The sequence below is a fragment of the Zalophus californianus genome, chromosome 6, assembly GCF_009762305.2.
Source record: "Zalophus californianus isolate mZalCal1 chromosome 6, mZalCal1.pri.v2, whole genome shotgun sequence".
NCBI lineage: Eukaryota > Metazoa > Chordata > Mammalia > Carnivora > Otariidae > Zalophus > Zalophus californianus.
In genome coordinates, this window is record NC_045600.1 from 11988200 (window position 1) to 12006754 (window position 18555).

General features: G+C 40.7%; 1 protein-coding gene across 6 annotated transcripts in view; it reads left to right on the forward strand.

Annotated features, from left to right (window-relative positions):
• The first annotated feature begins 5291 nt into the window (after positions 1 to 5291).
• The window catches only part of TRIP11 (thyroid hormone receptor interactor 11), a 64725-nt gene continuing 51461 nt past the window's right edge, over positions 5292 to 18555 (forward strand). For 4 of the 6 annotated variants that reach the window (XR_003515601.1, XR_003515603.1, XR_003515604.1 and 1 more), the window contains exons 1-3: positions 5687 to 5825; positions 10667 to 10728; positions 16696 to 16806. Coding sequence is in view for 3 of the 6 variants with exons in the window: in XM_027569318.2 (XP_027425119.1) it covers positions 5687 to 5825; positions 10667 to 10728; positions 16696 to 16806 (312 nt within the window). In the remaining 3 variants the exon portion in view is untranslated. Of the gene's footprint in view, positions 5826 to 10666; positions 10729 to 16695; positions 16807 to 18555 lie in introns of all 6 variants that reach the window. The other 2 variants (XM_027569320.2, XM_027569319.1) reach the window with 2 other exon arrangements.

Here is an 18555-nt window from a genome sequence, read left to right on the forward strand (position 1 = left end):
CAAGCGTCACATGCTCTACTGAGTGAGCCAGCCAGGTGCCCCCATGTGCCTTTTCTTTAAGGTTACCTCCTTGAAGTTGCATATGCCATTTCCACTTATATTTACATGGGCCAGAACTGAATCACATGGCCACTCCCAGCTATAAAATGGTTTTTACTCTGGGTGGTCATGAGTCTTAGCTCGGGCATCCTAGAGGCAGACCCCAAGATGAGGATTCCTGTGAAAATTTTTTAAAACGTGTTTTCAGGGGCACCTGGGTGGCTCAGTCAGTTAAGCGTCTGACTTCATTTCAGGTCACGATCTCAGGGTCCCAGGATTGAGCCCCCCATTGAACCCCGCATCAAGACCCGCATTGGGCTCTCCGCTCAGCAGGGAGTCTTGCTTCTCCCGCTCCCTCTGCCCCTACCCCTACTCGTGCACTCTTTCTCTCAAATAACTAAAATCTTAAAAAAATAAAAAGTATTTCCAGGAAGTAAGGGAAGGGGCATGGTGGGGTAAGAAAGTGGAATAAGGAAAGGAAGCCAAGCAAGGGTATAACAATAAGCAAAGCCTCAATCCTGCAGACAGGTCCGGCTGCACACAGTATATTCACATCTTGGAGTTGTTACAACGTGGGCAGGGGAGCTGCATCATTTTAAATTCTACTGAACAAGGTTTAGTAGAGATGTTTCCGCATCTCTGGGCACACAGGCAGTGTGGGCTCTGGGAGCCTGAAGGCAGTCCTCTGCCAGACAGGAACACCCGTTGAAAGTGAAAGGACCCCAAGAAAGGGTGTGCACAAAAGTGGTAAAGGAATGAAGGGATCAGGAGGGGGCCCTGGCATTTTCTGCTCTACCGTGCATCCAGGCAAAAAGTTAGGGTTCAATAATTGTGCACGAAGGGGAGATCAGACTCTGGGGAACGATTAGCCACTGCTAAGCGAGGCAACAGCAGAAGCAAGATGTAGCATTTTGCGCAAAGATGGAAAGTCTGTACAGGAGCGAGCAGAGCTGAGGAAGCTGAATATTGTGTTGAAGAGAAGTACACCCAATAGCAAACAGGAAACGAAAGCAACAACTATCTTGGAAGGTGGGGGTGAGATGTGGACTGAAATCAAGAGGACTGATTACAAATCTCTGAAAAGAGCAGATTCCCCAGAGAGGAGGCATTCATCAATTAAAAAACAAACAGGTGCCTGAGTGGCTCAGTTGGTTAAGCGACTCCCTTCGGCTCAGGTCATGATCCTGGAGTCCCGGGATCGAGTCCCACATCGGGCTCCCTGCTCAGTGGGGAGTCTGCTTCTCCCTCTGACCCTCTTCCCTCTTGTGCTATCTCTCATTCTCTCTCTTTCAAATAAATAAATAAATAAAATCTTTAAAAACAAACAAACAAGCAAAAACACCCTTTCAAATAATTTGCAGAACTAAAAGACATGGTTTTTGAAAGCGTTTGCGGAATGCCCAGCATAATGAATGAAACTACAAACAGCCCATCGCAAAACACATCATTATTAACACGTTTCAGAGCATCAGGGGCACCTGGGTGGCTCAATCAGCTAAGCATCTGCCTTCTGCTCAGGTCATGATCCCAGGGTCCTGGGATCGAGCCCCACATCAGGCTCCCCGCTCAGCGGAGAGCCTGCTTCTCCCTCTGCCTGCCGCTCCCCCTGCTTGTGCTCTCTCTCTCTCTGATAAATAAATAAATAAGTAGATAAATAAATAAATAAAATCTTTAAAATAAAACAAAATGGGGGCACCTGGGTGGCTCAGTCGTTAAGCGTCTGCCTTTGGCTCAGGTCATGATCCCAGAGTCCTGGGATCAAGCCCCACATCGGGCTCCCTGCTCAGAGGGAAGCCTGCTTCTCCCTCTCCCACCCCCCACTGCTTGTGTTCCTGCTCTCGCTATGTCTCTCTCTGTCAAATAAATAAATAAAATCTTAAAAAATAAATAAAACTTTTTTTTTTTTTTTTTTTTTTTTTGCTTTACCCTTGCATAAATAAACCCATTTAGACAGTTTTCTCACAAGAAAGGAACTGTTTTTTCTGGAGAAGTATTGATCCCACCACTTGAGAAACAGAAACCAGGTTCCAGCCAATAATATTGTTTGCTTTTTTTGTTTCTAGCTATTGAGTTTTCAAAAATCCTAGGTTCATGGGGCGCCTGGGTGGCTCATTTAAGTGTCTGACTCTTGGTTTCAGCCCAGGTTATGATTTCAGGGTCATGAGACAGCCCCACATGGGGCTCTGTGATAGGCATGGAGCCTGCTTAAGATTCTCTCTCCCTGCCTCTGAGCCCCCTGCCCCCACCCCCCGCCATAGTGTGCTGGATCTCTCTTTAAAAAAATCCTAGGTTCAGAATTCCAGCTAGGCAGCTTAGATCCCATCCCCTGGAGCCACTCAGATTCATGGGCTCTTTCTGATGTGAAATGTTTGATTGTGCAGGGCTGGTTTTGCTACTCATTATCTGATAATGAACATCCATGTTAGCTACAGGGATATTTGGCAGGAAAAGGAGATCTTCAGCCCAACCTTCATCAAACTTGGATGTCTTTTAACTTTTTATTATAAAAAATTTCAAATATATGCATAAGTAAAAGACTAGTATAATGAACCTCTATGTACCCAGCTTCAACAATGATCAATTCCTGGCAATTCCTGTTTCATCTACTCTGCTCCCATTATTTTGAAGCACATCCCAAACATCATGTTATTTATCAGAATCATTCTTTAAGTCTCTTGGGCCATAGTTCATCCCAGAGGAAAAAAAAAATACCCCATAAGGAACTTTTAGGACATAGCTTTTTATGTTACTTTAAAAATGATGTAAAGGCGGGCGCCTGGGAGGCTCAGTTGGTTGGACGACTGCCTTCGGCTCAGGTCATGATCCTGGAGTCGCGGGATCGATCCCCACATCGGGCTCCCTGCTCGGCGGGGAGTCTGCTTCTCCTTCTGACCCTGCTCTCTCTCATTCTCTCTCACAAATAAATAAAGCCTTTTAAAAAAATGATGTAAAGGCATGTAATTGTGTTTGTTTTCTTCATTAATTTCAGTATCTTTATGGCATGACATGAATTTATAGGATGGTGCTCCAGAGAATTTACAGCTGTAGGCAATAAAAGCTTGATTTACACTAGCTAAACTTTTCACTATGGTCCAGAAACCCAGTTAGGTCCCACGTTTATGTGACTCCTCTGTTCAAAGCAGTTTTCCCCTCTGCTAATAGTGCTCCATCCTACTCAGTAAAAGCCAGAGCCCTTACAATATGGCCTACCAGGCCCTATGTGATCTGTGCCCTCCCACTCTTTTGTCCTCATCACTTAATCACCCTTCCTCACCCCACTCTGCTCCAGCCATCACTGCCTTTTTGCTAATCCTCTAACCTGCCAAGGACCCTCCTCCTGCTTCAGGACCTTTGCAGCAGCTGTTTCTTTCTGCCTGTACTGCTCTTTTCCATATATACCTACATATCTCACTTTTTCCCCCCTAAGCAAGCGCTAGACCCAATGTGGAGCTTAAACTCACAACCTTGAAATCAAGAGTCACATGCTCCACTGACTGAGCCAGCCAGGTGCCCTGACATATCTCATTCTCTTAATTCCTTCGAGTATCTGTTCAAGTATCACCTTATCAGTGAGGCCTTCCCTGACTACCTTCTATAACAAGTGCCCTCTCCTATCTTTTCCATATGATCCTGACCCTGTGTTTTTTTCCTCCAAGCAGTCGTCACTCCTTGTCTATATTTATTACACTTTATTTATCATCTGTCCCTTCCCAGTAGAATGCAAGCTCCGTGAGACCAGGGACTACATGGTTTTTTTTTCTCCTGCTGTACTCCCAATGCCCAGAATAACGGTAGACACATCAACTTGCAGGTCATCTGTATGCCACATTTTTGAAACTTTACAAACACTTAAATAGAACTCACCAGGTACCAGGCACTGTTCCAAGCACTTAAAAATATTACCCTATTTAATCCTCCTAACGACCCCACCCAGTAGACACTATTATTATCATTTTCCGTTTTACAAAAAAGAAACTGATGCACAGAGAGGTTAAGTAACCCACCCAAGGTCGTACAGCTAATAAGTAACAGCTCCAGGCAGTCAGGGCCTGGAGTCTGCACATCTAACCCTTGGGCACTGATGTCTTACAAATAAAACATTTAATAAACACTTCCAGAATGGGATGCAATTTTCTTCTTAAAAGCATTCAGATTTCAGGGAGAGCTGCTATTGCCTGGTGCCATCAGATTCTAAACAGTGGAGGCATTCCCAATGTTCCAGTCACAAACAGTGTAATCTGCGGTGACCCCTCCTGTAAACAAAATCAAAGAGAAAGAGGCCAGTATATGTAGTGCTATGCTTAAAAGGACTGCAGACCTATTCTTTTTATTTAAAGCAAAAAACGTGATAGTCTCTCTGGCCGGGTAATGCATTCCCAGACCATTGCAGCAAGTACTTGTAAGTCACGTGACCTTTCTTCCTCGCAGGACACTCTGCTGTGTGCTCTACTCCACTCGTGTAACAGGACTGGGAGGGGGTGGGCACTTGCACAGTTAGTGCCACCAACACCATAGGAGAGTTTCTTTTAGAACAGCATTTCTTCATAATAAGTTGTCCTGCTGTCCTGTAATGAGTTTTTTTTTTTTAAGGTGGTCTATGCTTTAACTTCATGGGTTATATCGGCTTCATGAACAAAGCTCTTGGTATATCAGAGAAGGCAGGGTTTCAACTATGAGCTGTAAAGCCACCAGGAAAAATACTACAGAAAGTAACCAACGTGTGTTTCCTGCCTGGACACGAGTTTGCAGCCCATCCTTTCTGTGTATCCCGAGCTCCTACCGTAGTGTTGGGCACAGAGCAGCCCGACAGGCTGTTGCAGAATCAACACCGTAACTGTGATAAGTAAAACCGCTTGCTGCGCAGTGCAGCGACCCTGCCAAGTGCCCTTGCACCGCTGGCTGCGCGTGTAGTCAGAATTAAACACTCAGGTTTCACCGACACCGTGAGGGTTCAGGGGCTTCCCGGGCCACGCCGGCTTCCAGAGGCACCCACTGACGAACGGCTCTGCCCGAACGGCAGGTGCCGCGGGCGGGAACCGCCGCGTCACCCCTGGCTCTGGAGACCGCTCCCTCAAAGACCAAAGCCGGCGCGCTACGTGGAGGCTGACCTTGCCCCTGCGCAGGAGGTATGCGGCCTCCGGCCGCCGCTCTCGGTCCTCCGCTATCCCATGCTCCCTTGCGCCAAGGACACGTCCGGCAGCTCCGCAGAGCCCGTCTACGCCAGCGCGGCGCCTCTCTATGATCCGTCGCCGCGTTCTTAGTGGGTGTCATGGCGGCCGGCGTCGAGTTGGCAGGAGTTGCCTTCGGGGCTGGGGAAAGTCACTAAAACAGGGGAAGAAGTGGCCCAACCTGGACGTTGGGAAGTCGTGGGAATGAGCAGAGGCCTCGCGGGGTTGACAGTGGCACTGGAGGCGGGCCCCTGGTAACGTCCCAGGTCAGGCCTCTGCGTTTCTAGGCAGAGTCCGGCGGTTGGTGGGAGCCCCCCGAAGCCGGCGTTGCCTAGGAACCCCATTGTGTTACCGAATCTTGAGTGTTTTGATTTGGATTGGTCCCGTGAAGGCAGCGGTTCGAGGAGCTTTGGCTGGATCGTCCGACGACGCTGGACGATTTTCTCGGAGCGGACCATATCGTTCTCTAAACCGCAGCGATGTCGTCCTGGCTTGGGGGCCTCGGCTCCGGCTTGGGCCAGTCTCTGGGTCAAGTCGGAGGCAGCCTGGCTTCCCTCACTGACCAGATTTCAAATTTTACAAAGGATATGCTAATGGAGGGCACGGAGGAAGTGGAAGGTAACAGCTGGAGCGATGGGAGGGAGTGCTTTTCTGGGACCCTGGGAGCGCCCGGATCGGTTCCCACTTACATCCGTCGGGAGTGTCAGTCCTCCCTTTTTTCGTTATACTTCTTTGGCCTCTTCTTAACAGATTTTCTCTGATGAAAGACACTGGGGTCCGGGGAAGAGTTCTGGTTCTTCTTCCATTGAATACTGTGGGTATCTCAGAATGGAGGGAAACTGCTCCTACATCGAGTCGTTTATTTTTGTTTGGTTCTTCCACGCCCACCGCTTACTTTGCCTTTAGCTTGGGGGCGGATCTGATTTTGATCCTTTTCCTTTATACTGACACAATTAAAAAGTATCTGTGCGTGACACAGTTACTTTTTTGCTTCGAGTTTTGTAACAGTTGAAACAACTCATTAAAATATTTAGTGAATCTTAAGCCCTTTCTGACTTGAATATATTGTTAAACATGGCTGTAAGTTTTTCCTGTTATGTTTTTGCTTATTCTGGTGACACAGCGTTCCAGCTGAAATGTATTTTTGTGCCTAATTGCCCATTCTACCCACATTTCGACAATAAAACAAGGAAGATACTCTACCAATCCATAGCAACTTTCACTCATTTTTGAAGTCCTTGTTTTGTTTTACTAATGAATAGTGACCCAGAGTTACATAGTAATAGTTACGTTAATATTTTGATTTCTTGACATTTCTTTCCGCAAGTAGTATTTAGATCTAAAGAGTTCTTAATTAATTAGAGTACTTTAATTTCTTTTTTTAAAGAGATTTTATTTATTTATTTGACAGAGAGAGAGTCAGCGAGAGAGGGAACACAAGCAGGGGGAGTCGGAGAGGGAGAAGCAGGCTTCCCGCGGAGCAGGGAGCCCGATGCGGGGCTTGATCCCAGGACCCTGGGATCATGACCTGAGCCGAAGGCAGACACTTAACGACTGAGCCACCCAGGCGCCCCAAGAGTACTTTAATTTCAGTGGAAGTCTGCCTCCCCAGAGACGATGGGCTGGTCTTTTGGATGAGAGCACTTCCTTGGATAATTTTATTTCTTATAAATTAATTAGCATTCTGGTTTATTTTTTTATCCTGATATAATTGAAACTTCCAGTTTATTGGGTTGAAGTAGAGAAACATAGTTTGAGGAAAAAAAGTATATTTAGAATTTCTGTCTTTAGAAAGGAAAAGCATTGGAGAGCTGCTGAAATCCATTTTACTGCTTGGAGTACACCTTGGGTGGGAGTTGAATTAGGTGGGACAGGTTGGGGATGAGAGTGAAAGGGATTCTCCCTCCCTGTGTTCGGTAAAGGATCGTGTGACCTTGAAATTTAGAACAGAAAAGAGCTGGTTGACATGGAAAATGACTAGTCTCTCCTTGTAGCCTAGGTAGGGGAAAACAGTTGGCTATTTCTAGAAAATATGATGCCCCCCCCCCCCCCCCCGACCTGACTGTCCTATGGGCTTAAGGTGGAATGCATTTGTTCTTCCTGTCAAATGTACTCCTGTATTCTCATTCTTAATGGTTCCATCATCTCCCCAATCTACTGAACTAGAAATTGTTGTCACCTTTGTTTTGCCTCTTTTCCATTTCCTGTTTCCAGTTGGTCACCAAATCTTGTTCATTCTCTGCCAGAATCGTTTCTTATATTCGTCCTTTCCTTTTACCCGCTTCCTTGAGTTCAGAACCCCCCCTCCCATGCACTTTCTCCTTCCCATCCTGTCACCCATTTCTCCGTACTCCATTTCCATTTTCTGTGTGCTGCCAGTTTTCTAAAACATAGGTGCTTTAAAATCTTTTAGCTCTGTTCCTTACAGGATAAAATCCAAACCTCTTAGTTTTGGGAGACCAGAAACCTATTCTGAGGTCAACCTCCCTTTTCTAGTCTTACCTCTTATTACCTCCTCTTCTCTCCAAATTGCCATACATATGCATGTTCACACATACATGCGCTTGCACACAGAGCTTTTGCCACATGGAACTTTGAGAAGTCCCTACACAACTCCAAGCCTCTGCATGGAAGGGCCTTCCTTTTCTACTTCCTCCTCTACCCTTCTTTGCTTGGAAAACAGTTTTTTCCTGTATGACTTTGCTTGCGTGCCAGGTACTTGGTGAAACCATTCTCAGTCCATGGCAGGCTGAGTTGATTGCATGTGATCTTGTGGATCTCTCTTTGAGAGCACTTACCATGTTGAGTTATAATTTACCTCTTTTCTTGATGCCCAGGACAGGGACTATATATTTTTTTTATCCTTATATTACCAGTGTTTGGCACCTTCCTTGGTACCTAGTAGATGCTAAGTAAAAAAATTGCTGAGTGTTAAAAATCTGCAAAGTTGCTTAATGCTTTTATTATTTCCCTTTCTATTAAAATGGGACTTGCTTAACACCTAATTTATTGATTTTATAAATCACTTAAAGGGTCAGAGTACAGTTCATTTATTCATTTAACAGGTATTTATTGAGCGTCTACCCTGTGCCAGCAGTGAACAAGATAACAGTTTCAAAATAGCACTGTTGGTACAGCTTGAAGTACATATTTGTACATACCAGAAAGTTACTCTTGTATCAAAACTGTACTGATTTATCAGGGTTAGGAATTTGGGCTTTTCAATTAGACATGGGTTGAAATTCCACTTCCATGCATTATAGATTGTGGGTCTTTGGCAAATTTTTAAATACTTAACCTCATAAAGCAGAGTTTCCTTATCTGTTAAATAGATGTAATCATACCTGTCATGGGGTTGGGAGGATTAAATGAAATCATGAGTGTAAAATGCCTAGCAGATGGTAAGCATTAATAAAGAGTGGCTGTTGGGCGCCTGGGTGGCTCAGTTGGTTAAGCGACTGCCTTCGGCTCAGGTCATGATCCTGGAGTCCCGGGATCGAGTCCCACATCGAGCTCCCTGCTCAGCAGGGAGTCTGCTTCTCCCTCTGACCCTCCCCCCTCTCATGTGCTCTCTCTCTCTCAAATAAATAAATAAAATCTTAAAAAAAAAATAAAGAGTAGCTGGTGTTTTTGTTTTCCCTCAGCGAGGAAGAATTTTTTTTGGTCTGCATAATATCTCCCCTTTATTTTTAAAAAGACCAGGTTTTTTTGTTTTTTTGGGGGGGGTTTTTGGAGGGAGGTAAGAGAGGAGGGTTGCATAAACCTATTTTTATCCCTCTTTGAAACAATTTCTGCTTCTAACAATGACCCTCCTAAACAGACTAGATTATAATTTGTTCTCTTCTGAGTAGCAATTAGACAATCCTGTCAGAGTTCAAGCAAGAAGTATAAACAGCCACAGAAGCACCTGCACCTGGTGATTTTCAAAACAAGAAAAGTGGGTTTGTCACTTTTTTTTATTGGATGTCACTTGTATTTTCTTTTGATTTAAACTGTAAATTAGAGAAGTTATTTCTATGGTATTAAAGTGCTGTGACTAATGAAAAATACTAGCACCTAGAAAAATAATCTTAACTGATGATGATGTTCTGGTTGCATCAACAGTGCCATTTTGACAGAGCTGACCTCTGACTGTTTTTTGTTTTTGTTTTTTTTTTAGTTTTTAAAATAATTATTTTTAAAGATTTTATTTATTATTTGACAGAGAGAGACATAGCGAGAGAGGGAACACAAGCAGGGGGAGTGGGAGAGGGAGAAGCAGGCTTCCCGCGGAGCAGGGAGCCCGATGCAGGGCTCGATCCCAGGACCCTGGGATCATGATCTGAGCCGAAGGCAGATGCCCTATGACTGAGCCACCCAGGCGCCCCACAAAAATTATTATTTTTTTTTAAGTAAACTCTGCACCCAGTGTGGGGCTTGAACTCACGACCCCCGAGATCAAGAGTTGCACGCTCCACTGGCTGAGCCAGCCAGGTGCCCTGTCTCTGACTCTCCTTTTATTTTTATTTATTTATTTTTTAAAGATTTTATTTATTTATTTGACAGAGGGAGGCACAGTGAGAGAGGGAACACAGCAGGGGAAGTGGGAGAGGGAGAAGCAGGCTTCCCGCAGAGCAGGGAGCCCGACGGGCTCGGGCTCGATGTGGGGCTCAATCCCAGGACCTTGGGATCATGACCTGAGCCAAAGGAGGCAGATGCTTAATGACTAAGCCACCCAGGCACCCTCTGACTCTCTTTTTATTTTTTAATAGTTTTTTTTAAGATTTATTTATTTATTTGAGAGAGAGAATGAGAGAGAGAGCAGGAGAGGGGGGAAGGTCAGAGGGAGAAGCAGACTCCCCGCTGAGCAGGGAGCCCGATGCGGGACTCGATCCTGGGACTCCAGGATCCTGACCTGAGCTGAAGGCAGTTGCTTACCCAACTGAGCCACCCAGGCGCCCTCTGACTCTCTTTTTAAATGAAAATGTATAAGAGCAGACTGAGCTCATTCCCATTTTAAATAATGCCCATGTTACTTGACGTAAGTGTTTTTTTTAGTGCATTTTTATCCTTTATTTAGGAGTCATTATTATTTGATAGATTGGGAGCAGAAGTTAGAAGTAAGGCCTAAACCCCAGTTGTGTAAGTTTCATCTAAAATGAAACTAAGCCCACAGAGAGAGATTTAATTTGTAAAACTCAATTTTCCATAATAAAATTTTAATGAACACTTCCAAGGGGGAAATGTAGATGTCCTACCTAGGTACAAAAGATAGGCAAAAAGAATGACTTACGTGATGATAAAGCACATATGTGGCAATAGGAAATTGTGATAAAAATCAAGTGGTATATGTCTTCTGAGTTTATTCTCAGATCAGCATACCATTCTGTTGAAAGCTCAGTGAAATATATGTACTTTAAAATGCCTGTTTATTTACATGGTGTTGATCATACATTCAGTATATGCTGTTTCTTTCATAGCAGAATTACCTAATTCTAGAAGAAAGGAAATTGAAGCCATTCATACAGTCTTAAGATCAGAGGTAAGGAAAATTAAAGACTATTATTGAACTTAAGATTTTTTTTCTTTTTTGAAGGCATGACAGTAACTTACACTGTTTTTCAGTTCTCTCTTTTTACTGCAGTGCTTGCCAGTTTTATCTCTTCCCCTTTATCCCAGTTCTTTTTCAGTGTTATCATCATCTTTTAGATGAAGAATATATTTACATGTTATTCCACTTTGCTGTTTAACATTCCCATCATCTTTTACATGCTGGAAGTCGGAAAATGCCTAGTGTAGAAATACTGGTGGCAACAATTTATCAAGGAATTACTGTGTTCTGACAGTGTGCTCAATTGCAGTAGTACATTTATTGAAGTATAATATGAAGAATGCAATTCTATTTAGTCTAGACCTTTTTAATCTGCTAACATGAAAAAAAGTGGTATTTGTACACAAAGAAGTAAAGAGTATAGGTATAACTAATTTTACCATTTATTTCCCGGTTGTTAGTGCCTCGTGGTGACTACCTCTGGACATTGTACTTAATGGGGATGAGGAAAACTTGGGAAAGGCTCAAAGGAAAGCTGTAAAGAAAATGAAATGATTTAAAATGGGATCTACTGTAAAGTACTAATGACACTCAACTGTTTAGCCTATGGATAAGAACAATGAGGGAACACTTGATATTTCATTAAAATATATTTTTAGGGGACTGTGGTAAGCATGTTTTCCTCTTTGCTGAGCCCATCAACAGAGAAAATTGAATTTAAAATACCAGAAAATATTTACTGACAAGCATTATTGAACTCTGGCCCAGATTACTAAGGTGGATGTAGAGGGACCTCTCAAGAGGGATTGTCATGGTATTCTGTCTCAATTCTAGATGGCAGTTTGGTGACACTTGAGGCGTTAGGTATAATTACCTAATAAGTAGATGCCTCGGTGACAGATGAACTTAATACTTCTTTGTACGGCTGAGAGAGAAAATTTTTCCTTTAATCCCTAAGAAATCCTTGAGAAGGCACTCATTAATTAGTACAGGCCCATCCAGAAAAATTAAATGGCAGAGATGTGTGTAGTGGCATTAATTTAGTAAATTCGCCAGTGTCCATTTGGGGGAAAAAATAAATAGGGTGAACCTGCTTAGTGAATGTCTGCTCTCTATTGAGCTTGAGAGGGGAGAGAGAACTCTTCTGTCCCCCTGTTGATCTCACTTCAAATCTCTCATGGGGGGTTAGTGCAAGCATGATTCTAGTGTTTAGAAATATTTTTGATATAATGCATCCCCAAATGAAAGCCACCTTCCTCATTTGATGCTTATTCACAGTAGCTTGAGCTACTCACATGCTAGAAGAAAAGAGACTGTTGGATTATCCAAGGGCTTTGTTTTCTAAGGTGACTGATTCTTGCTGTGTGTCAGCACAAAAACACTTCATACCCTCACCCCATATATGACTATGCAATAAGGGAATAAGGTGAAGCTATGATTAAAGCCATCAGGAAACTAAAAAATATAAAATTCTATTTAGAAAGTCTTTAGATTTTATTTATTTTAGAGAAAGAAAGAGCGTGAGTGGAGGAGGGGCAGAGGGAGAGGGAGAGAGAATCTCAAACAGGCTCCAAGCTGTGGGGCTCGTTCCCTCAACCCTGAGATCATGACCTGAGCCAAAACCAAGAGTTGGATGCTTAACCAACTGAGCCACCCAGGCAGCCCTAAATAGAAAGTTTTAGTATAGACAGAGGGCATTGTGTTTTCCGGAGGAAATTAGATTTGCTTACAGACATTAATATTTGAAGCTGACTGAGTTAGTTAGGTTTCTTCAATTTAACCCTCTATGCCAAGAAAAAGTCTCATCACATTTACCGTCTGGGTCCAGTGAACTCTTAAATTTTTTTTTTCTTAAGATTTTATTTATTTGACAGAGAGAGACACAGTGAGAGAGGGAACACAGGCAGGGGGAGTGGGAGAGAGAGAAGCAGGCTTCCCGCAGAGCAGGGAGCCCAATGCGGGGCTTGATCCCAGGACCCTGGGATCATGACCTGAGCCGAAGGAGACGCTTAACGACTGAGCCACCCAGGCGCCCCCAATTTTTTTTATATTAAATCATTTTGTAAGTAATTTACAGAAGTAGGAGTAAAATGATAGTGAAAAACTTTATTAGAAATTTTAATAAGAACTTACTTATGGCGGGGCGCCAGGGTGGCTCATTCAGTTGAATAGCTGCCTTTGGCTCAGGTCATGATCCTGGAGTCCCGGGATTGAGCCCCAGATCGGGCTTCCTGATCAGTGGGGAGTCTGCTTCTCCCTCTTCTCCTCACCCCGTTCTTGTCCTCTCTCATTCTCTCTCTCAAAAAAAAATAAATAAAAAATCTTAAAAAAAAGGGCTTATTTATGGCAAGTCTATATTTTTATTCCATATATTTCTGGTTTTGAAAACATATATACTCAAAATAGTGTTCTTTGCAGTTAACTGCTTTTTAACTCTTATGCATGAACTGAAATGCATGTTATTTTGTAAATACTGATTCCAAATTTCAGTTACATCTATAATAGGTTTCAGCTGATCATGACTTTGGTTTTTCTCATGTCACTAAAACCAGTATTTTTGAAAACTTTGATGGCTTATGATTTTGTTGAAAAGATGATGACTGTCATCTTTGCTCCATAATTACAAAGCCAATTTATAAATATCAGATTTACAAATACCAATTAGATATATAAATACCAGTTGGAATGATCAGTCCACTGAATTTTTTTCACTTTATGTCATCTTTTTCTTCCCAGTCACCTTTGTATACACACCTGCCTACAGCATTTGTCCACGTTTGAACTATATCAAGTAAATGTTGGTGTTCAAGTATCATATATAGTAAAAGAATACCGTCACAAAGCCATTTAGCAAAGTGGGATGGCTCAGGGCCTTGTCACAAAATACTGTGAGGTAAAATCTTTTCCTGTTGAATGACTAACTTGATGAGAACACCACATTTCTTTTTTGTTCTTAGAAATATATTGTTCACTCATTAATTTTGGAGTTTGAGAAGATTCCTCTAGGGTATTTTTACTTCCAGACTTGGCTGGGATTTTTGCCTCTGCAGCCTGCTCACCACAACCATCAGACTCTGGTTGCTCTTTTCTGTCTCTTCACATTTGTCTTCTAAGTTGTCTTAATAACTATGAAATGTTTTCTTCTGTCGGTTTTCTTTTCTTTATGGAAACAAAAGTTCTGAATTTTCTTGTGTTCCCTGAAAGCAAAAAACAATAAAACCAAAAGGACGCTACTTAGGTGGGTGTCTCTAGCTTTTTCCTTTTTAAAAGGTGGTACAGTGCTTTGTGCACTGCAGTCAGAAAACTGGTTATTTCACTATTGCGTCATTCTGAGTGATTCTGTCAGGCTTCTGTTTTCTTATTATATAAGACTTTTTTTAAACCTACTTGAGAATAATGGGTGAATAATGATAAAATAATTTTTAGGATGATAAAATATCAAAATGTTTCAAAGACAGAAAAACAAGGTCATTATAACCTCGTGAATATTCTTAGATTTATAAAGGGCTCAATGACCCTTTATGGTAATTGCAAGATAGAATGAGTTTTATTTTATTTTATTGTATTATTTATTTATTTATTTTGAAGATTTTATTTTGAAGTAATCTCTGCTCCCAATGTGGGGCTCAAACCCACAACCTCAAGATCAAGTTGCACACTCCACCAACTGAGCCAGCCAGGCGCTCTGAGTTTTATTTTATTTAAAAAATAAGTAATTTTTCTTTGTTAGAAGACGTCTAAGAAAGAATAAAAGTCTTAAGTATCTGTCCTTACAGATAGTTAGGACTGCTCAAAAAAGAAACTCAAAAAGTAAAGTCTACCACCAGTAGACCTTGATGGTATAACAGGGGTTGAGCATGATGGAATAATATAAGGATATGAGAATCTCATGGATTTCATGAGCAGAAATCATAACCAGGTTTTAGAAAGGGGATGCAAGCAAAACTTCAGAACACCAGGGATTTCTCTCTCATTTTTACTCCTCTGTTCTTTATGTGTGTTTATTCGTTTTCCTTTCACATCAGACAAGCCCTCCTAGTTCTATATTCCATATAATAGAAAATACAGCCACTCACAAGTAATGTCATAGATCAGCCACGTGAAGAGAATCTGCCCTTCATGTACTTTGTTAACTGTTACTCTTCACATGGCTAGGGAGGTGAGGGCAGACAAGCAATTAGATATTGGCCAAATTGGAAGTTTTCAAGTTCTAGTTATTAACCAGAGTTCAACAAATAGCCTTAGTTATTTTTATCTGAAAAAGCCTAGAGTGGGCTTTTATGACTGGGTTTTGACTTCACTATATCGTGTTGCTTCAGTTATGTTTGGTGTTTTTCATGTTAAAAGCTCACAGAAAGTCATGCAGAAGCCACCAGAAGAATAGAAGATAATTAGTTGCGTGGGCCTGTGTCTTATTTCTATTTCTTCAACATAACCAAAATCTGTATTAGATTTCTGGAGGCAGACTCCCAAACTAGGGTTTATGTTTATTCCTTTGATTTTTCTCTATGTATTTATATAATCTCCCTGAATCATAACTTTCACATCTGTTGATGTAAGAAATTCCTAGACTCTAAGAAAACGGGTGATATTCTCAAAGTGAAAAAGTCTTTACCTTCTAGCAGGAACTTTTTTTCCCACCACATCTGTCACCTTTCTCTCAGTTTTCATTGTTAAATTGTGTTTGTAGATAAATTAGTGGAATTCTTAGTTCTTACTAAGTTCTTACTAAGTTATCTGTGATAATTTGTAAATTCTTTTCAAAAAGCTTTAGTGCCCATTTATGTTGCTCCATAATGTCCTTGTTCATTGAAACTCAAGGAATGATAATAGGTTAAGGTAATTTAATATTTGAGTACATAGAATTTAAGTAAATTTTTTAAAGATTTATTTATTTGAGCGCGCGTGCGTACTGGCATGAGTGGGGGGAGGGGCAGAGGGAGAGAATCTTTCAAGCAGAATCCCCGCTGAGCAGGGAACCCAACACAGGGCTTGATCCCATGACCCATGAGATCATGACCTGAACTGAAACCACGTTGGACAATTAACTGACTGAGCCACCAGGTGTCCCAAAATTTTAAGTAGTTTTTTTAAACGTATTTTCCAAAATCTTAGAACAAAAGACTATGATATCTAGATTCATTGAATTAGAATATTTTGTGTACTTCTAACTAGTTTTTGAACTGATCTTTAGTATGGTTTTCAAATTGGATTTTTCAGAGGTGCCTCAGGAGCCTGGCACATAGGTAGTGTGGAAGGCATGATAGATAATATGAAGCTTTGGCCTCCTACGTGTACTTCAGCAAGAAGTCTTTTTTAAAAAGATTGCGTTTAAAAAGTTATGTTTGGGAAGAAAACACAAGTTGAAATGTGTAATCTAGTTTATTCATTAACCAGACATATACTGCCCATTATATGCTAGACCCTGGATATGCAGAGATGGGGGAAACATTGATCATTGGCCTTTTTTTAGCAGAAAATCAAACTGAACAAGATATACTTTTTTTTTTTACTTTGTTTCAAAATTTTGCATAATCTATAAACATGCTTATTGCTCTTGTAGCTTTAATTTTTTATTTTTATTTTTATTTTTTTTAAAGATTTTTATTTATTTATTTGACAGAGAGAGAGACAGCGAGAGAGGGAACACAAGCAGGAGGGTGGCAGAGGGAGAAGCAGATTTCCCATGGAACAGGGAGCCCGATGCGGGGCTCCATCCCAGGACCCCGGGATCATGACCTGAGCCGAAGGCAGACGCTTAACGACTGAGTCACCCAGGCACCCCGCTGTTGTAGCTTTAATTAAAACTATATTTCAAAGGCCAATTCTGTCTGAGAACTTCTGTATTTTATATCTTTTTCTGGATAAAGTGATCTGTTTTTCATGATGCCATGCAGATAACTTACATATTTTACTTTTAGTCTTTTTGTTGAAAATACTTTTTTTCTTTGTTTCTAGAATGAGAGACTCAAAAAACTTTGTACTGATTTAGAAGAGAAGCATGAAGCGTCAGAGCTTCAAATAAAGCAGCAATCTACAAGTTATCGGAATCAACTACAACAGAAGGAGGTAAAAGTTATTACAGTTACTTCATATTTATTTCCTAGTAATGTTTTTAGGAAGGTTTTTAAGAGTTATAAATCAAGCTATATACAGATCCATAAAAATACTGAAAGGGTGATGAAGTTAGTAATTCCCAACTCAGTTTGATACTGCTGTTGTAACAAGAACTCTAAGCTTTTCTGTTAAATTTATATTTTATAAGCTAACCTTTACTTCCTACTTCCAAAAGAGGAAAACTCTTAAAATAAAAGTATCTTCAGGCATCTGTTGCTTATAATTTCTGATTTTATGACACCTAATATTTCCTCTATTTACTTAAAATTGTGACTCAGTGTGATCATTGCTAATGACATTTTGTTTTTAAAAATGATTTTGACTACCAGTGTTCATATATATTGAATTGGCATTTATTTGACTTTCCATGGAAAAACAGAATATTAAGTATATTAAGTTGACTTACGTTGTTCTATAAATATTTTTTCCCTTCAGTTTGTTAGAAATGTTTATTTTGGAATTGGCTTATCTTTTCTTTGCAGTGCTGGTAGTAGATATTATGTAATTTAAACAGCACTATAATGAATCTTTAAAATATAGACTATGTTTCCATGTTTCATTTTTTTGTTAAATTATCTTCAGTGTGTAGTACATAAATGGAATTCAGTAAATACTCCTAGGAATTGAGCTATTTCTTGTTTTATTATCCAGATCATTTGGGTTTTCTTTAGTTTGTTGATTAAATATTCATTTCTACCATAAATTCATATATGAGTTGGGTTTTTTTTGTTTGTTTAAAAGATTTATTTATTTTTATCACTTCTTGGCATTTTGGCTAAGATGAAGTGTAAAGATTTATTTATTTTAGAGAGAGAGGGCATGTGTGAGAGTGGGGGAGGGAAGGGTAGTCGGAGAGGAAGAGACAGAATCTCAAGCAGACTCCGCCCTGAGCATGGAGCTTCACACCATGCTTGAACTCACGACCCTGAAATCGTGACCTGAACCGAAACCAGGAGTTGGATGCTCAACCGACTGAGCCACCCAGGCATCCCCATATATGAGTTTTTGAAATTTACATGCATTGATTTTTAGTTCTTTCAGTAACATACTAAGATGAAAAATAAAAGCAAGCCACATTAAAGATAAATATAAAGCTAGAGCTTAAATTTCCAATCTGTTGGGAATTGATTTCATAAAATACAATAAAAATAAATTACTACAAAAATAAAATGAATATAAGAAAAGAAAATTACAAGTTCAAGTTAAAGGTAAAAGCCCACTGGTAGTAAACATTTATACCTTCAGTCCATAGACCACTTTGATCAGCACTGACTTACAAATATTACAGTAGTGCAGTAGTTCCCACCCAGGGATTTACAGCTGAATCATCCATGATACTTTAAAAAAATACACACATTTGTGTCCTCCAGGAGATTCTGATTTTGGTGTACTGGGAAGGGGCCCTGGTATTGGTATTTTTCGGAAACTCCATAGGTGATTCTCATGCTTACGTCCTAATTGAAAACACTGCTGTGGAAAATCTGGCATTTTATTTTCTACTTAACTGTTGATATTAGAGGGCAAATTAAGCATTTTAGTTTAGAAATGCCTCTTTGTTATTAGCTCGCATTTTTTAACGTGATAATTTGATATAAATACTAGTTTTATAATGAGAACTTTCTTTGTATTAAAGCTACACTTGAAAATAATTTTGGGTTTCAGTATTTTGTACTAGAATGAAAGATAATATATGAATATACT